Source organism: Phyllostomus hastatus, unplaced genomic scaffold (genome assembly GCF_019186645.2).
Source record: "Phyllostomus hastatus isolate PE091 unplaced genomic scaffold, TTU_PhHast_1.1 phas_contig_86, whole genome shotgun sequence".
Classification (NCBI taxonomy): domain Eukaryota; kingdom Metazoa; phylum Chordata; class Mammalia; order Chiroptera; family Phyllostomidae; genus Phyllostomus; species Phyllostomus hastatus.
The window spans coordinates 81,641,006-81,667,139 of record NW_025333977.1 but is presented as its reverse complement, the minus strand read 5'-3'; the positions used below and the strand labels follow the sequence as shown (position 1 = coordinate 81,667,139).

Below are 26,134 nucleotides of genomic sequence, written 5' to 3'. Positions count from 1 at the left end.
ATTTTATAAGTGTGTTTTTACAAACCATTTACTTCTTCAATTTAAAACAATACTCAGAATGGCATGGGATGCTGTGTACTATACTATATTTCCAAATCACAGTGTATATGATTATAGAACTTTGTGCAGTGTATAGTGAGGGCCCTAATTCGATTTCATGGTCTTAAGTAACAATCTGTAAAGAAAGGGACAAATAAAAAATTTGAAAATCATACTGAAAACATCAAGTCAAAATATAACAAAGTGGTGTGTTTTCTAGATCATGACTCATACATATACACACAAATAAAATAATGTTAATTTAAATCCATATTTTATTCTTTCATAGATTTTAACAATTATACACAACTTTTCACATAAAGAGAGTGAAATTTCCAGGAAGGGAAGGCTACACACACACATACATATGATCTCTTCTATTCATTTTTTTTTTTAGGATGGAAGGAAATTTCCGAAGCGTACAATGTGTGAGACTTAACACTGAAAAAATACATATGAAACTTGTTTAACTGGCTTCACTTAGGACCAGGTGCAGCACAATAAATACAGAACTGCATCATTTTAAAAAGACTGTTGCAATTTTAACACATTCTTACTAAAGAAATATGAGCAGTAACCATTCTGAAATTCTACAACATATAGGTGAAGGGGACATAAAATATACATCTGAGCATAGTTTCTCTAGTATTTTCACATCCACACATCAACATTCCAAAAACGGAGTAAAAATGTACACTGCGAATTCAGAATTATGAAAAAAAAACAAAAAAAACCAAAAAAAAAACCCCCCAAAACAAAAAAAAAACCACCCCAAACTATTCAAACTTTCTTCATTATATCATTCATTACCATCACAATCGTAGTTTGCTGGTAAGTTTAAGGTAGAAAAAGAAAGTTTTTGAAATTCTTTTAATATCCATTGGTCTTAGGGCCTCTGAGTAGGAGGCTACACTAGAAGCAAACTGATTAAGCAGCATCATTATGTCCACATCTACAAATCATTGCAAAATTTGTATCTTCCAGTATCCTGAAAGGTTACAAAAAGTATGGAAGACTACCTCTCCTGAGGAGCAGGCCACTGCACGAACATGCAATTTGCCACTATAGGTGAATATTGACCTTATCTTTCCTTAACAAACCAAAAGAAATACATTCCCTAAAAATTTAAGTAACATCTTAAGGCATAAAGTAAGTACTTTATTTATGCTATTACATTTGGGTACTTGAGATTGCTGGCATGCTTGCATGCTCTTTCCTATTCCCAAAGAGGACGCAATGGTGCTGGCACTTATTGGGCAGAAAGAGATTAATGGGAAACTGTTACTCTCACAGCTGTTCTGTGGTGTGCCTTATTGTACAATATAAAACCAGAAACTATCAGTTTAAAACAAAAACTTAAAAGACAGGATGAACTGATTTTTTTTTCACATGACCCAGATTCTGCTATTAGCAGATACCAGGATTAATTTCATCCCTATTAAACCAAATAGAAACCATTATGCTGCTATGGCTACAGTATTCTGAGAACTTTTTTGAGCCAGTGAATCAAAAACCACATGAATGAAAATATTATTTTCTATAACTGGTAAACTGGTTGTTCAAAATGCAATAAGCAAACAAATATACAAACATGTGACACATCATTATCTTGCAAAAGCATGATGCCACTCTGGTCCCAAGAATCACTATAGCCCAGATGGTCCTTAAATGTACAAACAGCCTTTACTACTAAATATCTCCTTTGTGACATTTTACAGCTCATCACACTGCCACATGATTCTTAGAAGCTTCGGCTTCTAAGATGGTTGAGAAAAAGAAAGAGGGAACAATGTGGATTAAGCTCTTAGTGTTTGTTCTAAATGTAATTTTAAAAAGAATTTCCTAGTAATGCACAATGGTCCTTGATACTGAATTTCTCCTAGTGAAACAAAATAAGATAAGCAAAATGATGTTAATCTAAATATGGCCTGTGGCTCCTTTCCCACTGTTTTGGGGTACTGATTCATATATTGTACTGAGCCCCACAAATGCCTGTTTTAAAAATAGTATAGTTCCCAACAGTTTCCCATGAATATTATTTATTTGTACTGGAGAAGCAGTGCTTAATTGGAATGTTCATTCACTCATGTTTTTTTAAAAGCAAATTATTTCCTGGAGCAAAGCAGTTACTTAGCAAAATGCTAAGTTGTAAATAATCTTGCACGTAGATAGATATCAAGTCATTTCACAAAGTACCTGTCAAAATGTTTAGAAATCTGGCCTTTCATCCCAAATCCACTGCAAAGAGAGCACATGCAGTAGTCCTGTTTACAGTTTAATGGAGACTAAGAAAGGGCAAACCTAGGACAAGGAGGGATGTCACCCTACATACAAATTTACAGCAGTGTAGTTAGTGTATATCATATTTACTACATTTACCACTTCAGAGAAAAGATCAGGAGGTCCTTCAAATACCAGAACAAAGGAATGTTTGTTTTATATAAGACCTACCAAATAAACAAGGAAACAAATGATAACACACACAGGCACTAGTCTCAAAGCTGCACAATAAAGAAGCAAAGGGTTTGAGATGGGAAATTTAGGAAAATATACATATATGAGAGCTTGCTGAGGAAAAGGAGGAAAGAAATCACAGTTCTAATCTTCAAGGCTACGGAATGCATTCTGCATATCTTCAAGAAGTTGTGCATAGTCAGCCTTGACCTTTGCCTCACCATCTTTCACTGGATCCTGAAGAAAAAAACATTACAGAATTCAATTTACCTTTGGAAAATAACTTTCAGAACATGTAAAGTAAGTTACTTATATTTAATATATTTTGAGCACTAGGTTAATTGAGGTACACTGGTAAGCAACAGGCCAAGAGTGAAAATTATCATTTCCCTTTTTTCCTTTTAAGGGTAGAAATGTATAAATGGAATAATACCTCAACCAAACAAAAAGAAGAAAAAATTTCACTACTGTATTTTGCCTGCTACCTGTATTCAATGACCAATAGATTTATGCTCAACAATATGCAAAATATTAGGAAATTATACAGCATCACATATTAGATGCATGTCACTGCATGTACACAAGTAGGATTAGAATTTACTCCACATCGAATAGTATCACACTGATACAGGGAAGTAAAATTTCTAAAATAATCTTAAAATGCACTACATTTAAAATCCTTGTGGAAAGCAACTTAAATGAGTAACATGTATAAAAGAGACTTTAAAATGTTAAAGTTCACAATCATTTCACTTTTGGGAATGTACACTAGGAAAATTCACAAAACTAACTACAAGAACAAAATTGTCCATACCACCACCAAGAAATTTCCTAAGTGCCTAAGGATAAGAACATGTCACTCTCCAGTAACAAAATAATGCTACAGAAAAAATTTAATGACATTAAAAAGCAACTTTGATGTTAATTCTTAGCATGTACATGTAAATAGAAAACAGTTATCATCTTTAATCACAATACCACATCACTATTAGTACATGTATTTTATCCTATTCCTATAAATATTCAATTTTTGAAAATAAAATTTGAATCAATTACATACAGAATTTCTTTGCAACCTTTTCCCCTCATTATACCATAAGCATTTTCCCATATCTTTGAATACTTTGGAAAAAAGATGTTAATGTCTTCATAATATTCTTGTCATATGTACATGCCATGCTGTACTGTTCACTCTTGGATGACATTTGAGAAGTGTAATAAACAACCATATCTATCTATCTATCTATCTATCTATCTATCTATCTATCTATATCTCTATACCTGAATCTATACCTACATCTCCATATGAAAATCTGATTATTACCTTGGGCTGTATGCTTTGAAGTAGAATAACAGGACTCAAAGGTATGATTATTTTAAAATTCTTGCTACAGTGATCATCTATTGTACAGGTTTACTTTCAACCTATAGTGCAGCCAACTATATATATAGTGATAGAGTGATATATATACAACACACATTCACATAATCATTCTCAATAGGTAATTAGTACATATACTTGGATATTACAACTTAGAAATAAATATAATTCAACTGATAAAATATTTAAAAACAAACTTACACATTTGAGTTTCTACTGATAATTTCATTTAATTATCTGTTTATGTCAGTGGACTTTCAAAAGAATTATAGTCCTCTTAAAAGTTAAAAATATTATGTAGTAAGACACTTAAAAGAAGTAAACAGCAGAAGTCATTTCAGATGAGCATAGGGTTTGGACGTTAATAGGCAGCTGAGGTAAGGTAACTGCTGTTCAGCAATGACTTTAGCATTAAACTGCCTAGCATTTAAGACAAAAAGGACCATATCAGCATTTATTTTAGACATGACATACTACCTCTTTTATCACTAGAATTCCTATTTGAACATAACTTTGAGATCTGTTCTGGTTTTGCATAACCTGAGCATGTGTGAAAATGATAAATGTATGTTTCATGCTCCAGGTTCAGGACTCAAATAGATAAAAAATGAAAAAGAAGCATTCCCCACTAAAGTAAGTTAGAGCAGAAATTACTATACCTTAAATTTCATGGAGGAAAGTTTATAGAGGATCTCCCCCATGTGCTCACGGATAATGGACCATGTGATTTTATTGTCACTCTGGGCAGTGGTTTCAACAGCTCTACGAGCCATATCATAAAACGCAATCATGTTGGACAGCATCCCTACTGTCTTGTAGAATGGGCAGAACCTAAGGTTAAAAAAGCCAAAATAATGAACAAAAACAAAATCCAAAGCAGGTCCGTATTTTATATAAAACTTTATAAAATATGAGAATATTAGCTTCTATTTAAATATGAAGACTGCTTATATTTTTCAGATGATATATAAGGAATAAAAAAATAATAGTGGAGAAAACCAGTTTTGGGAGGAAAATATCTAAGAATATGGAATGGATGGTAGATGGAGAAATATATTCTTTTTTTATATTAAGGGTGATGTTTATTTTTCAAGAACAATGAAACAGCACTGCTATAATCTAATTTATCTGAGGATTTACTGTTGTACATGATGTTAAAGGAGTAACCCAAATAGTCAAATATGGATAACTGAGTTGTAAAGACTCCCTTGTGATAGCAGGATAAGATATAATGAGTAAGAGAGCAGGGAATACCAATTTCCTAAAGGTAACAGGAAGCCCTTTTGTTACATTGAGTTCATTTTCATCTACACATATCTTTCAATAATGCAGACTGGCAAGCAAATATTCAACTGTATTCATACACATTTTTGCCAACTTTCTGATGCATTTAAACACATCTGCAGACACAATTTCATGCATAGTCTTATCACACTTTTTCCAAAGAATGTTGCCCTAGTTGAGTTATGTTTGGATAGTTGCTAGAGCTTCTTAAGTTTCCAATATAGATTTTTGAGGCTTACTGATTATACTGTCATATTTTCTGCTTGTCCTACATTTTGGAAATCCTTCTATTTGTTTAGTTTCCTCTTCAGTCTTACACAAGGCCAAATATGTCTGGGTGTGGAGAGCAGCCTGTAGGGAATGGGCCAAATTACCGAAGAAATAGAAATACTTAATAAGCCACATCAATAGCAGACCCAAAAATTTAAAAAGCAAGCACTGAGCGGGAGTAGCAGGGCCTGAAGGGCACATATCAGGGACTTTGGTAGAAAGATAAAAAATAGACTTGTGTGGATTAAGGCAGGAAAGTAAAACGTTATTTAAGAAAAGAGTAGAGGAGGCAAGGGCAGTGCTGACATACAGTGATAAAAGTTCCTGAAGGAGGCGATGATTCCTCATCCAGGCCCTGCACACTAAGCCACAATGTAATCTAATTAAAGATGGTTGGATGAGTTTTTTTTTAGCTTATTTGTCATAGCTGGAAAAATACAGCAAAATTAAGACAAGAGGATATACTAGATTGTGACATGCCTGCTATAAAAATAAAAATGGTTTTAATGTAGGTGGTTCCTTCTTTAAAACTTGATAGAAAATTCTCAAGTAAAAAAGGTTAGCAGTATTTCCAGCCAAGATGGCAGAGTAGGTAAATGTGGTACTTACATCCTGCCATGATCACACTAGTTATAACTAAACTACAGAACAACCATTATTCAGAACTGCCTGAAATCTAGCTGAATAGAAGTCCTATTCAGCTAAGTCCTATTCAACTAAGGATCTAAAGAAGAAGCCCCATAGAGATGGGTGGGAGGGACATATACACCCACGTTGTGTGCGATAACTAGAGGGAATTCTCTGCTGTGGAGTGCCTCCCAGAGGCCCCCTAGGCAAGGGTTCCAGGGCTGAAAAGGGAAGTCCCCATAACTGCTGGCTATGAAAATCAGCAGGGATTCTGGCTGAGTGAGACAGAGGTTTCCTGGAATCCCAGACATTCTTCTTCAAGGGCCCAAACACAGACTTACTCAGATTCACTTGCTCTGAGCTCCAGCATTAGGGTAGTGGCTTAAAAGGTGCCTGGGACATAGCAGAAGGACTGAATTGTCTGGATTCAGGGTGAGGGCTGGAGGGGCAACTTTCTCCCAGACAGAAGTGCTGGCAATGGCCATTGAGCCTAGGCTGAGTCCTTTCTCCAAAGAGCCAGCAGGTGGGTGCCAAAACGGAGTCTCCATCCACCTGGCTCACATGTTCACCCAATTTGGTGATTCCCTAAGACCTTACCCCACCCAACTTGCCAGCCTACCTAGTCACTTTCAGTGGCTTTTCCATAAAAATGGCCTCAGCTCCCATTGCAATCTTAGCAAGATCTCTCAAAAGTTCACAAACCCCAAATAAACAGTCTCTAGCCTCGGCCTGTCCATACTCCTAAGTGGCCCCAGGCCTGGCATTAGCAGCAGCTGGCCTCAATTCCTAGCTTGGCCTCTCCCAGGCATCTCCAAGCCCAGCACATGTAGCAGCCATCTGCAGATCACTCTGTAGCTCCAGCCGGGTGGCCTTGGGCACAGAACTGGCAGCAGCTGACCTTAGCCTGCATCTGCCAGGAGGCCCCAGAGCCAGCACACCCAGTGAACTGCTTCAGACTACACTAGAGCACCAGCCAATCACCTCCATGGAGTACACACTCAATGGGCAAAATCATTGAGGCCAGTGACCTGCTGAAGTGATTCCTGCTCCATGGGGTCAGCCCCTGCAGTAGCTCCTCTGTTGTAATCACAGCCAGTCGTTGTGGACAATAGGCCTGGGGGTAAATCTCTCCCACTGATGTGCCAACAGTAATCAAGGCTCAACTACAACAGAAGGGTGCACACTGTCCACAAAGGGGGTGCACCTGAAAGTGCACAGCTTGGGTGAATGAGAAGGCTGCATCACTGGGCCCCACAGGACACCTACTACATAGGGTCATTCCACCAGACTGGGAGATGTAGCAGCTCTACCTAATACAGAGAAACAAACATAGGGAGGCTGCCAAAATGAGGAGACAATGAAACATGTCCCATATCAAAGAACAGAACTAAACTTCAGGAAAAAAACTAAACAAAATGGAGACAAGCAATCTACCAGATGATCTACCAGATGCAGAGTTCAAACACTGGTTATAAGGATGCTTAATGAACTTAGAACTTCAACAAAGAGATAGAAAACATAAAAATAGAGATAGAAAATATAAGAAAGAACCAGTAAGAAATGAAGAATACACCAACTGAAATGAAGAATACATTACAGGGAATCAATAGGGTACATGAAGCAAAGGATTAAATCAGTGATTTGGAAAGCAGAAAGCAGCAGAAAACATCCAAAAAGAAAAAAGAATCCAAAAAACTGAGGATAGTTTAAGGAGCCTCTGGGGCAACTGTAAGCATACCAACATTCACATCATGGGGGTGTCAAAAGAAGAGTGGGAGTGAGGAATTGAAAAGCTATTTAAAAAATAATGACAGAAAACTTCCTGAACATGGCGCAAGATATAAACATACAAGTCCAGGGAGCACAGCGTCCCAAACAAGATGAACACAAAGAGGCTCTCACCAAGACACATCATAATTAAAATGCCAAAGGTTAAAGTCAGAGAGAATTTTAAAAGCAATAAGAAAAAAGCAGTTACTCTCAAGAAAACTCCCATAAGACTGTCAGCTGAGTTCTCAACAGAAACTTTGCAGGCCAGAAAGGACTGGCATAAAATATTCAAAGTGATAAAAAGCAAGGACCTACAACCAAAATTATTCTACCAAGCAATGCTATCATTTAGAATCAAAGGACAGATAAGAGTTTCCCAGACAAGAAAAAGCTAATGGAGTTCATTACCACCAAATCAGTATTATAAGAAATGTTTAAGGGTCTTTTTTAAGAAGAAAAAAAGATAAAAAACAGAAACAATAGAAAGGCAATAAATACATATCTATCAGCAAATACTTTAAATGCAAATGGATCAAATGCTCTAATCAAAAGACATACAGTGGCTGAGTGGATAACAAAACAAGAACCTTTCATAGGCTGTCCACAAGAGACTCACTTCAGATCAAAAGACACACAAGCACAGAAAGGAAACAGATGGAAAAAGTATTTCACGAAAATAAAAATGAGGAAAAAAGCTGGAGAGCAATACTGTAACAGACAAAATAGACTTTAAAATAAAGGCTAGCCCTGGATGGTATGGCTCAGTGGGTTGACTGCTGGCCTGTGAACCAGAGGGTCACTAGTTCAACTCCCAGTGAGGGCACATGCCTGGGTTGCAGGCCAGGTCCCCAGCAGGGGTAAATGACAGGCAACCACACATTGATGTTCTTCTCCCTTTTTTTCCTCCCTCCCTTCCCCTCTCTAAAAATAAATAAATAAAATCTTAAACAAAAACAAAGACACACAATAAACCCCAAAGGCAATAACAAGAGACAACAAAGGACCCAGCAATTTCACTTCTGGGTATTTTCGGAAGAAACTCAAAACACTAAATTGAAAAGATATACAAGTATATCTATATGTTCACTGCAGCATGATTTACAATAGCCATGGTATGAAGCAACCTAAATGTCCATCAACAGATGGATGGATAAACAGGAAATGGTTAACACATACGATAGAATATGACTCATCCATAAAAATAAAGAATAAAATCTTCCCATATGCAACAACAAGAATAAACCTAGATGGTATTGTGCTGAGTGTAATAAGCCAGACAGAGAAAAACAAATGTCATGATTTCACTAAAAAACAAAATAAATAAACAAGCTGACCAGATATAGACTCACAGACACAGAGAATATTTTAAAGGTTGCCAGATGGGAAGGGGTTGGGTAGAAAAAGTGAAAGGATTAAGAAATACAAATTGGTAGTAAAGAATAGTCACGGGGATGTAAATCAATAGGGAATATAGTCAATAATATTGTAGTAATTATGTATGGTGTCAGATAGGTACTAGACTTATTAAGGTGATCACTTTGTAAGTCATATAAATGATCACTGGTTGTACATCTGAAGCAAATATAATATTGTACATCAACTGTAACTGAAAAACAAAACATTACTAAAAAGAAAAAAGAAGAATAGTAGGATAGGTTACCTATCATAAGGAGTATATCCATTTTGTTGTAGGAAATCATCTTTGATAAGTTTGGCTACCTCCAGAGTGATTTTATCTGTTTCTGCTAGAGAAGCCTAGAAGAGAAAAATTACATAATTTTAGAAATTTACTTCTACAATGTGGGACCATGGTTTTAATCAATGAGCAAGCAGAAACTATCTAATCACATACCTATCATTTATAAATTCATTTCATAACTACTTTTTAAAAAAAAGACTTTATCTATTTTTAGAGATGGAAAGGGAGGGAGAAAGAGAGGGAGAGATATCAATGTGTGGCTGCCTTTCATGTGGCCCCCACCAGGCACCTGGCCTGCAACCCAGGCATGTGCCCTAACTGGGAATCGAACCTTTTGGCTTGCAGCCTGAGTTCAATCCACTGAGCTATGCCAGCCAGGGCCATAACTACTTTTTGATTGATGCTCTTTTTTATTGTGATAAGAAAAATAAAGTAAAATTTATCATTTTAAGCATTTTTAAGTGTAGTTCAGTAATGTACAGTATATTCACATTGCTGTGAAACAGATTTTCGTAACTTTTCATCTTGCAAATCTGAAACTCTATACCCACTAAACCTCCCAGCTTTCCCCTCTACCTCCCAGCCTCTTCTTTCTATGAATTTCACTACTTTAGATACTTTATATAAGTGGAATCATGCGGTATTTTTCTTTTTCTGACAAATACTTGTGGACAAAAAAGGGGGTATGTGTATACACGTTCAGTGACGGAAAGTAACCTCAAAGGGTGATCTGAACATAGATTTCTAACTGGGAAGGTCATGGGAGGTAGAATTCAATCCTTAGCCTTAGTGTTCCTGAAAAAAAAATGTATTTTAACAGATCCTACCTCTACCTCCTCTAATTTGGATGGAGACGGGTACATTCTATTTAAAGAAATAAAAATAAATCAAGAAGTAAATTTCTCAAGTACAATAAAACCAAGACCATGTTATGTGCTACAAATGATTGAAAGAATACAAAGGCCCTATTCAGTTACTTCTTTTAATTGACCATTTTGAAGTAAAAGCCCTTTTCCTTGAATGTAGGCAAGTTCTGTAACTGCTCTCACCAAAACAGTAAGACAGAAGTGATATTATGCTAGTTTTGGGGCCCTGGCTTAAGAAGCTGGTGGTTTCCACTTCCTTTCTTCCTTTATATTCACTTTGACAGCACTGAACTGCCATGTGGACATGCCACACAGAGACCAAAATGCCCAGCCAACCTTTACCTGTTCCAGCCATCCCAGCCCAGGCACCAGACACGTGAAGGAAGTTTTCAAATAACTCTAACCTAGGCCATCACATGGCTGCAACTGTGTGTGGACTTCTAAACAAGAATGCCCAGCTAAACCTCTCAAACCCAAAACCACAAGCAATAAAACACTTTTAAGCCACTAAGTGTCACAGTGATTTGCTACTCATCAATAGAAAATAAAAATGATCACCTTTTGCCTCTCACAATACATGTAGGTTCCTCAAATATCTGCTGGCTAAAGGAATAATCTATAGTTCTATTATTTTAAGAATATTTAATAAATGCTCATTTTGTTAGGCAGAACTGGCATATCCAAGGTTCTACCTGTCCTTCCAGCACTCCAGTGGGATTTTACAACTCACCTTTCCCACAAGCTGTACAATTTCTGCCAGATCTTCTTCTTCCTGCAGAATCTCTTTAGCTTTGGTCCTCAGAGGAACAAACTCTGTGAAGTGTTTGTCATAGTACTCATCCAAGGCACGCATATACTTGCTGTAGCTGATTAGCCAGTTGACAGAGGGGAAATGCTTACGTTGAGCTAGTTTCTTATCTAAGCCCCAGAACACCTGATTTACAAACAAAACAAAACAAACAAAAAAATCCAATAACTTTTCTTAAAAAATAAAAATTAAAAAAATTACTGAGGTATATTTGTTTGTCCAAATATATAATTCTATATTTTTTTTATCAAATGATGTACCCTTTTAGTGCATACAAGTATAACTGAAGTAGTATAACTGAAATAAAACTTGCAATTAAAAAATAATACTCTTTTCAATTTCAGAATGGGTAGTATCTACAAATCAAATTCAAAATTTATCTGAATTTCCTTAATAGTGTGTCAAATCAGATAGCAAAAAGAAAAACTGACTGACTGTTTTGAAGGTTATGATGGTACAATATAAACAGGTGAACCACAAAATGTCTACTGAGATAGAATAGAAACTTCACTTTGATTAAAACACCTCTAAATGTGCAGTTGCTGGTTTGATTCCTAGTTAGGGCACATACCTGGGTTACCGGACAGGTCCCTAGTTGGGGGCATGAGAGAGGCAACTGGTGGATTCTCTTCCACACCCATGTTTCTCTCCTTTTTCTCCCTCCCCCCTCTCTCTGAAAATAAATATACAAATAAAATACAAACAACCCCCACAAATGTTCTGATTAAATGCAGTTCCCTATCACAGAGGGCCAATCCAGTAACACCTGACAGTTACTTTTCTGAGACCAAACATTCACTTTTATATTTTATTTATTTATTTTTAGAGAGGGTAAGGGAGGGAGAGAAACATCAATGTGTGGTTGCCTCTCAAGCGCCCTCTATTGGAGACCTGGCCCACCATCCAGGGATGTGCCCTGATTGGGAATTGAGCCAGCGACCCTTTGATTTGCAGGCTGGCTGGCACTCACTCCACTGAGCCACACCAGCCAGGGCCACATGTATTTTATATATCCCTAACTTTGCTTGCCCTTTCCCTACAATTTAAAACTCAAATTTTTAGCCATTGTCAAAGACCTTCAGAGTTGTAAATTTAGCCTCTGCCATTTCCTTCAATACTGACAAAAACATAAGCAAATATTTTACTTTTCCCACATGAATAATACACATACTTATGAATACGTCTACTTTTGTTTTTTTTCCTATTGCCGTATTTGTACGCATTTTTCATTTAGGCTTCTTTTAATGGCTATGTTGGCTAGCTATCTACTAATATTCAAGCCTTGCTGCTGGGAAGCAGCTGCATAAGCAGAAACTGCATTTTTCCAGCTTTGCTTTCATCTGGTTTGGCTGGTTTGTTTTCATCTGGTTCATCAACAGAATGAGTGGAGTACTGGGTCTGAGCCAAAGGTTCAGAAAGTAGATGTGCCTTCTCCAGTTTCCCTTTGTGCCAGCCACATACAGATGATTACCAAGCTAAGAGACAGTAGAGCCACAAGATGGAAGAAGCCATAAATTACTACTCAATGGAAAAGAGCTACCCTCTGATAGGATCATCTATGCCTTGGACCACACAATGAGGAGAAAAAAAAGTACTGAGTTTTTGCCATTACACATTTTTTGGGTCCATTTGTTTTTATAATTAGGATTACTCTAATTAAAGGGTAGTATCATTCACACCAATACAACTTTGCTACACTGAATATATTTCCCACTTAGAGATATTGTTTATAATAAATCCTAGGTAAAGACCTAAGAAAGAATAGATAGCATTAAAGGCTCTCAGTGATAAGAATGTTACTAAAGCAAAATATATCATTGCTTACTCTTCAGTTACTAAATTAAATACTTTAAGATGATTTGGATAACATTAGAACAGCCCACGGGGGTGGGGGGCAGGGGAGTAGCTCAGAAGTTGACAACACTAGAATAGATGTACCTGAACAATACCAAGAGTAGCAGATGTAACTGGGTCAGAAAAATCACCCCCAGGTGGTGAAACTCTAAATTTAAAAGAACAAAACAGTCATTAGAAACATTAAAAAAAGAGAAATGCTTATGAAAAACAACTTGTATATGAAAGTCAATTTTATTGTAAATGACTTTTTTAATAGAAATAACCTCAGTAATGACCTTTGAAAGAAAATCTTAAATAGAAGCCAGTACTAATTTACAAATAAGAGTAACAATTAAACACCCTCTAGTATGAGAAATGAAACAGATATTTATTATTTAGCAGTTTCATTATTCTAATCAAATAAATACACAAAGCAGAAAGGAAGAAAGCTCTGAGAACAAAGAATGGCTTTATGCAGTGATTATGAATCTGCACATTGGTTTTTTATCATTATATAATCTTACCTTCACATGTATAGAATTTCCTAAATTGTTCCTAGGATATTGTGCTTTAAATGTAATAAATCACTCAAGTTACATTTATGGAACCAGAACATCTAGGATGATCTAAAGAGCTCCGTGTGTGACTCTGGAGTGCAACCTGGGTAAGAATCACTGCCCTCAGAAATGGCTAAATATTCTCTCTTTAAAATAAATGACCATTTTTTCCTTTGAAAAGTAAATGTTTAGGTGCTTACGCTCCTACAATGCTGACACTCCCTTCTCTTTCAGGATTTCCAAGACATTTCACCCTGCCTGCTCGTTCATAGAAAGAGGCCAGACGGGCACCAAGATATGCAGGATATCCACTATCTGAAAAAATGAAAAAAAATTTAAAGAGAGAGTTTCTATGGCAGCCCCCAAAACCTATCAGTTTTGCTTACATAATAAGTAATACAAAGACTTACCTGCAGGCATTTCAGCTAAGCGACCAGAAATTTCTCTAAGGGCCTCAGCCCATCTAGAGGTAGAGTCAGCCATCATACTGACGTTATAACCCATGTCACGGAAATATTCTGACAGTGTAATTCCTAAATTGGGAAGAAAACTGCAAGTAATAATACTATAATTTATAATCCTGACATTTTTATGCTTCAGAAAACTTTAAAGCAGTAAGTACACGAGATAGAATACTCTTTCACCAAAATCTGTTGTTCTTTTGGGCACACAGCTGAATTATATTTCCTAGCCTCCTTTGCATTTAGATATCACCATGTCACTGACCACTAGCTGATAAGTCAAAGTACTGTGTTCCACTTCCAGGCAAGCCACACAACCTTCCATGTTCCTTCTTCCTTCTGGCTTACAGAGAGGGAGAGAGCTCCCAGGAGCTCTGGAAAGCATGTGCTGAAATGAAAGAGTTCTTTTCAGCATAGGTCCCAACCCAGAATGACATTAAAGAGTCTCCTGACCATTTTAAATAGACATCTATTATATCGAGTAATTATATTTGGGTTTATTTGTTGTCATAGCCTAGTGTACCTTAATATACATTTTAAAAAGTAGAAAAAGGTTGTTTTTCTACTCAATGGAAAATTCTACTCTTATCCCTATTAATATAATTAAGTTTGAAATTAATTTCCCATATGGATTTTGTCTGTATATTACACACTCATGCACACAAAACCCGTAACTAATTATCTTGTTTGGTTATTTTTCAAAGTAGCTTATGTTATTAACATGGATAATGTCTTAATTATTCAATGATTCTGCTATACAGATCAGGTCCTGTCCTGCAAACCAGGGGTTCCCAACCTCCCTTCTTTGTCCATGGACACGCTTAAATTACTGCCTGAGTTCTGCTTCCTGTCTCCCCGCCCCCCCCCCCCCATACCTCCCACCCTACAGCCGTGGAAAAACTGTCTTCCATGAAATTGGTCCCTGGTGCCAAAAAGGCTGGGGACAGCTGCTGTAAGCCACTTAGAAGAAGCTAATATACAAAAAGAAGTCCTGGATTCTAGTTCCTGTTCTGTCATTAATCCTAGCAAAGTGACTTCACTTTCCAGTGTGGTTTCTTAATATGTTAAAATAAAAAAAAACTCTTACCCTATCTGCCTATATATATCAAATTAAATGATACATACAAGTGCCCTCTAAAAAGTACAAACTGTGCAACTTTAAGATATTAGAAATATATAGTTGTTGTTACATTATAAGAGTTTCAGAATCTATGACTCTAATTCCTTTATTTTACCAGTAAAGACACAGAGGCTTATATTAGATAAAACAAAATAGGTGCTGTAAAATTCAGCACTTAACTATTTGTTATAATACTTATTTCAAAATAAAAAATACTGATTTCTGAGGCTTCAAAAACTGGTTCCATGAACAAAGTCTTTAAGAAGCATTACTTTAAAAACACAATAATTAGAGACTTCTGGCCAAGATGGAGGTGTAGGTAGACACATTGTGCCTCCTCGAACAATCAAAATAAGGACAACAACAATTTAGAAACAGAATAACAACCAGAACTGACAGAAAATTGAACTGTATGGAAGTCAGACAACCAAAGAGTTAAAATAGACACATTCATCCAGACCAGTAGGAAGGGCAGAGTTGGGCAGGTGGATGGAGAGGAGTCACGGCACAAAAAGTGGTGGCACTGGGCGAGTAAGGCATCCTGGGTGTGCAAGACTGCAGTGGGCAGAGCCTGGGCACGAAGGCAGCAGCTGGCAGAGGCCGGGTGAAGGGTGGCAACAGGCAGATCCAGCGAGGAAGTGATTGTGAAGCAAGGCACTACGCTCAAAGGCTGACCAGGCGGTCCCACATTTGCACGCAGATAAACCATGCAAAATTGGGGAGCAAGAGAGACCTCGCAACCCAGGGTCCCAAAGCCAGGAAATACAGCGTCGGGGCACTGACTGAAAACACCTGTGGGGGTTGAGGCACAGGGAGAGACTCCCAGCCAGCCTCACAGGTGAGTTCACTGGAGAGACCCATGGGGTCCTAGAATGTAATGTGCACAAGCCCATCCACACAGGAATTAGCACCAGATAGGTCCAGTTAGCTTGGGGGAAGCGGCGTAAGGGACTGAAATCCAACTGAGAGCAGAGCAAGCGCCATTGTTCCCTTTCAGACCTGGTCCCCACACACAGCATCACAACCTATCAACTGGGTTGCCCTGCCCTGGTGAATACCTAAGGTTCCACCCCTTATACGTAACAGGTGCGACAAGACTTAAAAAAAAAAAAAAAGAGGCCCAAACAGGAGAACAGATCAAAGCTCCACAGCAAATACAACTAAGTGACCAAGAGATAGCCAACCTATCAGATGTACAGTTTAAACCACTGGTGATCAGGATGCTAACACAATTAGTTGAATTTGGTCGCAAATCAGATGAAAAAATGAAGGCTATGATAACAGAAGTGAAGGAAAATGAACAGGGAACCAATAGTGATGGGAAGGAAACTAGGGCTCAAAACAATAGAGTGGACCAGAAGGAAGAAAGAAACAACCAAACAGAAAAGAAGGAAAAAATAAGAATTCTAGGAGCCTCCAAGACATCTTTAAACGTTCCAACATCAGAATTATAGGGGTACCAGAAGGGGAAGAGGAAGAGCACCAAGTGGAAAAGTTATTTGAACAAATAATAAAGGAGAACTTCCCCAATCTGGCAAAGGAAAGAGACTTCCAGGAATTCCAGGAAGCTCAGAGAGTCCCAAAGAAGTTGGACCCAAGGAGGAACACACCAAAGCACATCATAATTACCAAGATTAAAATGAAGAGAATCCTAGAAGCAGCAAGAGATAAGGGGACAGTCACCTACAAAGGAGTTCCTATCAGACTGTCAGCTCATTTCTCAAAAGAGACCTTGCAGGCAAGAAGGGGCTGGAAAGAAGTATTCCAAGTCATGAAAGGCAAGGACCTACATCCAAGATTGCTCTACCCAGCAAAGCTTTTATTTAGAATGGAAGGGCAGATAAAGTGCTTCTCAGATAAGGTCAAGTTAAAGGAGTTCATCACCACCAAGCCCTTATTTTATGAAATGTTATAGGGATTATCTAAGAAAAAGAAGATAAAAAACATGTATAGTAAAATGACAGCAAACTCACAATTATGAACTACACCTAGAACAAAAACAAAAGCAAACTAAGCTAACAACTAGAAGAGGAACAGAACCACAGTAATGGAGATCTCATGGAGGGTTAGCAACAGGGGAGTGGGAGGAGGAGAGGGGGGAAAAGGTACAGAGAGTAAGTAGCACAGATGGTAGGTAGAAAATAGGGGGAGGACAAGAATATTATGGGAAATGTAGAAGCTAAAGAACTTATGACACATGGACATGAACTAAAGGGGGGAATATGGGTGGGAGAGGGCGTGCAGGGTGGAGGGTAATAAAGGGGGGCAAGTGGGACAACTGTAATAGCATAATCAATAAAATATATTGAAAAAACACAGTAATTATTACATATTTCAATCTGATGATACGATCAGATCTTCTCTTATACAAGCATGGCTATGTTTTTAAGTTTCTATGATGACATTCACTAATACTTGAGTGTATATATTAGAAAGACTTGGTAGAAGAGACAGGTATGTGTAAGTAAACCTCAAAGAAGTTCATAGACCTAAATAAAGATCAGCACCTACAAGGGGGAACAAAAACACTCAGACAAACTCAAAAGATGAACTGGGAAAACATCTGCAACTCATGACAGACAAAAGCCTTATTTCAAAGAGCTTATTTCATACAAATCAGTATGAAAAACAACTACATTCCAAAAGGTATACAGACAGAAGGCAGTTTTCAAATGATTAATACACATAGGAATGACGGTAGTTCATTGTTAAGAAAAGAAAAAGACTAAGTAGGCATCAAATAAAGCAGGAATAGTAATATGTTAATTGTCAAATCTAGGTGCTAGGTACATGGGTGTTTGTAGTAACATTCTTTTAACTTTTCTATGGGTTTGATAGACCCACGAAAGCACTGGAAAAACCAGCATTGGTGAAGATGTGGAGAAACAGACCTCTTGTCCTTTATTTCTTTTGAAGGATTCTCAGAATCTGAATCTGCATTAACAGTTGTACTTTTAGCAGTTCTGCTCCTAGGAACTCACCTTACAAAAATGTACCAAAACTGCACCCACAAAACACTCCAAGAAAAAGTGCAAGAAATATGTATAAGAATGTTTTTGTGAGACCATTTAAGATCTTGCTTCCCAACACTGTCATCAATTTGGCTCAGGAAAATCTTATAAAGATAAAAAAAATGTTTTAGCAATGTGAACTCTATTATAGTGAAAAACAAACAAACCAACAAAACAAAACAAAATAAAACAAAAAACCTACCAATAACCCAAGATTCCACCAAAAGGATGCCAGTTAAATAGAGTATGATATATCCATACAAAGGGATACTTATGAAGTCATTTATATAGACTTACTATCTTAAAATAATAGATAAATGTTACTTTCTCTTTTTTCTCATAAAAGTAACCACTGAACAAGGACAACAAGAAATAGAGAAACACAAACTCCATCATCAAAAACTAGGGGTCACATTTAAGTCAACAAAATAATGAGAAAAGACACCTAAATGAGGTAAAAAACAAACAAGGGTGTGGGGAGACACAAAAATTCACCTGAGGCTGCATATCTCAGATTAAGCTTCTGCAAACTAGGAGACACCTCCTCAGGGGCAAAACCAGGAACCCTGTGTTTGGGACACTGCTAAAGGAGGTCAGGAGTAGTGGCAGGAGTTCCTTGGACCCAGCAGGGTGTCCAACCCGTGGCCTGCAGGGCACAAATGACCCAGGATGGCTATGAATGAGACCCAACACAAAATCGTAAATTTACTCAAAACATTATGAGATTTTTTTTGTGATTATGTGTCACAGTGTATTTAATATGTGGCCCAAGACAACTCCTCTTTTTCCAGTGTGGCCCAGAGATGCCAAAAGGTTAGACACCACTGCTGGTATGGCATCAAGGAGAACAGGAAGATGGGGACAAATAAAACATAGGCAGGCACTTCTACCCAGTAAGTGGGTGTGAGGCAGGTTGAAATAGAAAGAAAGAATTATAAGTGACCTTATAGCCGCAAAGTTTGATAGGAGAGGAAAAATGAAAAATAACTTACACAATTCCATGCAATAATAAACTTCACAGATTACCATGAAGAATTCCTGCTACTATAGACTATAGCAAAGCCACCCCCTCCCATCTCCTGCAAAGGTGAATACTAGGCCCTGACCACTGTAGCTCGGTTGAGAGTTGTCCCACAAAGTGCAAGGCCACTGGTTTGATTCCTGGTCAGAACACATGCCCGGGTTGCATGCCTGGTCCCTGGTCAGGGTGTGTGCAAGAGGCAGCTGATGGATGTTTCTCTACCCCTTTTCCTCCTCCCTCCCCTTCTCTCTAAGAATAAATAAATAAAATCTTAAAAAAAAAAACAATTTTATAAAAAAAGATGAATAACAGCATTAATAACATCAATATAAGTACCCCAAAACAAACAAATAAACAAAAAACAAACCACAAGAAGGAAAAAGAAGAGCAAAAAAAAAAAAAAATGCTGGCAAAGGAACTGATGAAGACTTTGACTGCGATGAACTGATGAAAGTTTCAGAAACAATTCTCAAAAATTTTCCAGAAATAAAAAACATATTCATAGAAAGAAGAGAACACTCAGGAAAAAATTATCCAAACTATCAATACTGAATGTCTCCTAAAAAAGTTTGAGCTTTCAAATGAAAGAGAAATTCCTTTGGGCAAGAAAAAAAGTGACATATAAAAGGAAAAGAAGTAGGCCCACCTTAAATTTCCCCCCAGCATTCAATGCTCAAGAAATATGATCCCAAAATTTTACACTCAGCCAAATGATTCTTAAAAATTTAAAGGCAACAGAAAAAAACCAAATTTATAAAAGAAGTAAGAATTCAGGGACTACACCATATTTTGCTGTGTATAATGAGCATTCTGTTGCCCAAATTTTTGAGGGAAAAATAAGGATGCACATTATACACAGGTAGTACTAATTCCCTATCTATATAAACATTTTTAATTCTTTTATTTATGGTTAGGCATTAAAAGTGTAACTCTACAAAGCAATAATGACATCTGTATGCAAAATAATAACCCAGAATACAATAATTGGCTTTATTTCTAAATATAAATAATTGAATTAAAAATTAAAACAAAAGATATTTTCCTGAAAGTTTGGGCCAAAAATGTGGGTGCACACTATACACAGGGGCACATGGCAAAATATGGTAGTTTCCAAAGCCTTTACTTGAAGGAACTTCCAAAAATTTTAGTCAACCACAAAGCAAATGGAGAAATTACAGCCAAAGGACTGATGGTGAGTACTAACTCTATTTTACTACAGGTTTAAGACTAATACAGATACAGATACTAGATTTATTATTACAGAACAGTAGGTAAATATTATAAATCCTGAAAATGTAGAAACAAAAGTACCAAAAACTGGGATGAAGTGGGAGCAAAGATTGATGGTACTATATAAACACACTGATATTCTTATCTTTCATATCCAGGAGTTAAAATACAATAATTCAAAGCTGATGATTCAAGTTATAGAGATACAGGTGTATTCAGAAATAAATTGATCGTAAAAAGTGTAAGGAAAAAACACAGTAGAAGGTACATCACTAAATAGTCATTAAAAAGATTGAGGAAGCTTTATAAATGTCTTATACTGACATTCTTAAGATATAATAAGTAAAACATTTTTTAAAAACAAGAGATATGATTGTAGGTACAGAGGTACTTCAGAATGAAAGAAAAGTTCTCTGGAAAAGAAAATGTTTGTTTTTAGCTCTCAACTTAAAAATGAATGTTAACTGCTTTTATTCCAATTTCATGTACTCACCAGTATAAATAGAGGCTTCTCTAGCAGCCACAGGCATGTTGGAGGTATTGGCTACCAAAGCTGTCCTCTTCATAATTGACTCCACCTTACCATCAACTTCCATTGTGAGCTAGAGGCAAACATTTATTAGTGATCTTATTTCTAAATAGAACATTGTATCCCTTTTTACAACTTGTCTACCTAGTAAATCATATAAAGCCTATTGTCCATTTTATCTTTCTCCCAGCTACTGAAAAACACCAGACCACAAAAAGAAACTTTCAAGTGTCAGGCTAAAAAACTCAAAATTCCTTTCCTTAAATACTCAAAATTGGATTACAAACATAATTAGAAAATTCCTCAAAAGGTCCTTGACAAATGAGTGAGAGCAATGCTCCAGCTCTAACACAAAACAGCATTAGTTGCCAGTGAAGGTTGATCTGTAGTATTTTCTCTAAAATATTATTTGAAATTCTATAGATACGGACCTCTGGAAAGTCACGGAGGACTTCAGACATCTCATTTCCTCTTTCACCACATCCTACATAGATAATCACATCGCTGTTGGAATACTTGGATAGAGACTGCGATATCACTGTCTTTCCACAGCCAAAAGCCCCAGGGATTGCAGTAGTTCCTCCCTGCACACATCTGAACAAAGAAAACCAAGTGTGAATTACTTTATTTGCTAATAAATACTAGTAAATAAAACAGGTAAGTGGCACAGAAATGTAAGTTAAAGAAAGAAAGCACTTTAAAATATTTTCATCTGTACTATAGATATATATATAATTAGTCCCCTAGTTTGTATCTATAATGTTTGTTAATCACTGATCACCCATCTCTATCATTTTTAATAGCTGAAAAGTGCAAGTGTATTCCACAAGATACCTTAGGAAAAAGGATATAAAAACAAGTAAGATAAATAAAATAGTACTAATGATATTCTCAATGCTTACTGAAATTAGTTCATGAAAGGATAATATATGAATTAAAGTTAAAAATACAAACAACTTTTGAAAGTTGTCTCCTGAGGCAAAAAATAAGACCTAAAATTCACATCTCACTGTGAATGAACAAAGACTTCTGGCAAAATGTTAAGTCAATTGCCTTTTATCCATCCAATAACTATTTACAAAGTCCTTAAAACTGTGCTTGGAAATGTTAGAAAGACAACAGTAAATAAGATAAGCATGTTTCTGTACTCAGAGTGCTCACATTCCAGTGGGGTAAACTGCCATCAGTTGGGATCACAGTGTATGTAGCAGCCACTTTCAAACTTTCCCTAAAACATGGCAGTGGAGAGTGGAATAATCTGAAGGACAGAGCAAAGAAAATGTTGCAGGGTGTGTGCACTCACATACTGGGTGTGTGTGTGTGGGGGGGCTGGGAGTCTCTGGGCAGGAGAAACGAGACGTAACACTAAGGGAAATTTCTTTGTAATGTGCTTTATCATAAAAATTCACTGAAACATTGCATCCTTAATAATACTAGACTTTCTTCCAATATAAAATACTAAGCATTAAAATCTTTTCTCCTCCAAACCTTTCAGTGACTGGTAAATTGAGAAGGCACGCCCATTCACCCCATGGCTTTATATACCTCTTTCAAATCATTATTAACCTGGGGAGTGGAGGCAGGGCTGGGTGTGCCCTGGTTTAAAGTTTAGCGATCTACTGTGGGAAGTGCGGGAAGTGCTATTGTAGGAAAACACCGAAGTATTGTAGGAGCACACAGAAAGGAGGACAAGGTCTAACACTGTTTTGGAGTGGGGTTTGGAAAGTCTCCCTGAAAGAAGCTAAGACCTGAAAGGAAACATATTAGCCAGATAAAATAAAGTAACATTTTCAGCAGAGGGAAGAGCATGGCCAAAGATCCAAGAGGGAGCACAGCCTGAGAAATTAACAGTCTTCAATATGCCTGGAATATAGTATGTAAGGAAGCAGCTGAGCAGTTAAGTGGTTGAGACAATACTGAAAGGTAAGTAATGGCCACATCATGAGTGGCTATGTAAGGGCTTAAGGAGTATGTATTTAAGAGTAATGAAGAGCACTTAAGGATTTCAAGCAAAACAGTGCAGGATCAGGCATGTGCTTTAAATGGGTCACTATATAATATGGACAACCACTTAGAAAGAAGGCAAGACTGGAGATAGTAAGTTTGATGAAATGTGATTAGGCTAAGAAATTACCTTTAATCAGGAATTAGGGTAAGAGCCTTAATCAGGATCATGGAGTAGGGATGAAAGATGTAGATAAAAAATATTTAGGGAACAGAATGAAAGCACTTGTTCAATAATTAGATGTGGGAGGGTAAGAAAGATCCTTGAGAGAAGTAACAGACTTTAGATTAGGCATTCACTGGATGGATGATAATGAGATTTGTTGAGAGAGGCAACAAAGAAAGATGAACAAGTTTCAAGGAAGGAAGTGGTGATTAAGATGATTATTTTAGTTTTGAACATACTGACTCTGAGGCATCTGTAGGATATTTAGAAAGAGAGGCATAATCAGAGGTATTTTTATATGAGTCTGGAACTCAGAAGGAATTTAGGATGAAGAAACAGATTTTGGAGTCCTTACATATACAAATAAGTATTCAAGTAATGAGAATGGATAAAGTCATCCACAGAGGGTAAGATATATAATGATGAGAAAAAAAACGCCCTAAAAGAGGAAAAATTCTTAAGAATTCTCAAAATTAAGGAAGAATAAACCTGCAATGAAGAATCAGAACTTGTGGACAGAAGCTAATAGGACAAACAAAGAAGAAGGTATATCAAGGAGGAATGAGTAGAAAGAAATATCTAACCATTACGGGAATTAAGAAAATACTAAAACTTACTTATTGAATTATCAACATGGGAGTGACTGATGATGTTAATGAGAGTAGTTTCAGCTGAACAGTGGAGCCAGGAGCAGAGTCATTCGGTGAACCAGAGTGGGAAAAGTGGAAACAATGACTCATTCTTTCCACAGGTATAGCTGTGAAAATGAGGAAATAGTGGAAGGTAAAAAGGGGAAAGGGTAAGATGATAGTTTCTTTTATTTTTTTCATTAGATGGGTGATAAAGGAAAGATAACTGACACAGGGAGGTCTGAGGAGACAAGAGGTGGGATGAGCTGCAGAAAGAAAAAGCAGGGATGAACAGGAATGGATGTTAAGTCAGCCTGGTGGCAGGAAATTGAAGGAGTTCCAAATCTAATGGTCTGTAATTTCTTTCTGAAGGATCTAGCACAACCATTTGTTGAGAATAAAGCAGAAAGAACAGTGGAGTTTAAGATCAGAGGCAAGTGGAGAGGTTTCAAATGGGATCCAGAGAATGATGATTAGGGAACTGCAGAAGGACTGCTATACTGTAATGAGATATCAACTTGCATTGACTATTTTATTTTCTTAGAAGCCTGTATATAGACTTGGGAGAAGGAGATAACTGATTTATAGTTGGAATTTCACCAGGTAGGTGTGACAGAAGAAAAAGGAACCATAAAATATGTAAAAGTGATAGATTATTAACAGAACAATTCCAAGGGTAGGTCTGAAGGGTAAGAGGCTAAAGGGTAAGTGGGATATATATGGGTTTGGTGGTTAAAGGTTAAGGGAATTACTAGGTCCCCCCTTCAGTCTTTTTGCAAATTAAATGAAGTTATTTGTTGAAAGTAAAGTAGGGTATGGTAAGGACTGAGATGTAATGAGAAAGGAGGTTTTTGGGTAGTTGATGAAGAAAATGGCAAAGACCAGATTGCTGGGAAGCACAGAGAGTCCAGTTTATTTTAGAAATCCTCAATTTATAGTGGCACCAATCTACTAATTCTTGGATAATTTAAGAAAACACTGGTGATATATAAATATATTTAATTCACTATTATTTCTCTAAATAAATTTTTAAAAAGACTTCATATTTAGAGAGAGAAGGGAAGGGAGGGAGAAAGACAGGGAGAGAAACATTGTTGTGAAAGAGAAACACTGACTGGCTGCCTCTAGTACACACCCTGACCAGGGACCAAACCCACAACCTAGGCATGTGCCTTGACTGGGTATCCAACCAGCAACCTTTTGCTTTGTGGGACAATGCTCAACCAACTAGCCACACTGACCAGGGCTCTAGATAAAACTTATAATAGGCTAGCACATAAAATCTTTACCTACAGCTCTGGCTGGTGTAGCTCGGTGGATTGAGTATGGGCCTGCAAACCAAAGGGTTGCCAGTTCAATTCCCAGTCAGGGCACATATCTGGGTTGTGGGCTGGTCCCCAAGTAGGGGGCATGTGAGAGGTAACCACATGTTGATGTTTCTATCCCTTTCTTTCTCCCTCCCTTCTCCTCTCTAAAAATAAATAAATAAAATCTTAAAAAAAAAAAAAAAACCTTTACCTATAGAAAGTAAAATAATAATGACATAAAATAACTGAGTAAAAACTGGGACACAGCTCAAACTTACGGAAAAAGGGCATCAAGGACTCTCTGGCCAGTCAACAAAGGATGATTAGCCGGCAGCTTCTCAGTGACAGGTCGAACTTGACGTACAGGCCATACCTGGACCATGCTGAACTTCTCCTTTATACCTTCAAATTCAAGCTCCAACACAACATCCTATAAAAATACATCAGCATTTGAAGTACAGTCAAAGTTATTAACATTTATTCCTCTAAAATCAAAGTAACCCCAGATTCTTCTTGGGGATAGGATAGGATGGTGTTATGTGGAAATGGGGAGGGAGATTCATACTTTTTATTATAAATCTTTATGTTCAGTTTTAATTTTTAAAATCAGATGTGCTTATTATTGTTTTAATTTTTAAAAACAGTTTAGGAGTTACTAAGGATAAGATAGCTCAAGTATTGGAGCAATAGGTAAATTATTTGGATATACACAGACAGAAGTCTTGAAGTATAAAGATAGATACTCCTGGGACTGAGAGAGATTACAAATAAATGTTTTCACAAATCACTTTTTATTCTGACTTCGGCCAAGATAGAGGCATAGGTAGATACACTTTGCCTCCTCCCACAACCAAAAGAACAACAACAAAATTAAAAACAAAAAACAACCAGAACTGCCAGAAAATTGAACTGTATGGAAGACCAACAACCAAGGAGTTAAACATTCATCCAGCCCAATAGGAGGGGCGGAGAGGATGACGCCTGGCAAGGTAGCAGCCAGAGGACTTGGCAGGCAAGGTGGTGGCTGGTGGTCCCACACCTGTGTGCAGATAAACCAGGAGGAAC

General features: G+C 37.1%; 1 protein-coding gene across 2 annotated transcripts in view; it reads right to left on the bottom strand.

Annotated features, from left to right (window-relative positions):
- Positions 1 to 296: 296 nt before the first annotated feature.
- ATP6V1A (ATPase H+ transporting V1 subunit A) overlaps positions 297 to 26,134 on the bottom strand; it is a 58,694-nt gene continuing 32,856 nt past the window's right edge. For both annotated transcript variants that reach the window (XM_045851625.1, XM_045851626.1), the window contains exons 6-15: positions 25,348 to 25,499; positions 21,395 to 21,557; positions 20,928 to 21,036; positions 14,002 to 14,124; positions 13,792 to 13,906; positions 13,137 to 13,200; positions 11,121 to 11,324; positions 9,486 to 9,580; positions 4,534 to 4,705; positions 297 to 2,730 (exon numbers count right to left, since the gene is read on the bottom strand). In XM_045851625.1, coding sequence (XP_045707581.1) covers positions 2,638 to 2,730; positions 4,534 to 4,705; positions 9,486 to 9,580; positions 11,121 to 11,324; positions 13,137 to 13,200; positions 13,792 to 13,906; positions 14,002 to 14,124; positions 20,928 to 21,036; positions 21,395 to 21,557; positions 25,348 to 25,499 — 1,290 coding nt within the window. In that variant the 3' untranslated portion in view covers positions 297 to 2,637. The remainder of the gene's footprint in view (positions 2,731 to 4,533; positions 4,706 to 9,485; positions 9,581 to 11,120; positions 11,325 to 13,136; positions 13,201 to 13,791; positions 13,907 to 14,001; positions 14,125 to 20,927; positions 21,037 to 21,394; positions 21,558 to 25,347; positions 25,500 to 26,134) is intronic.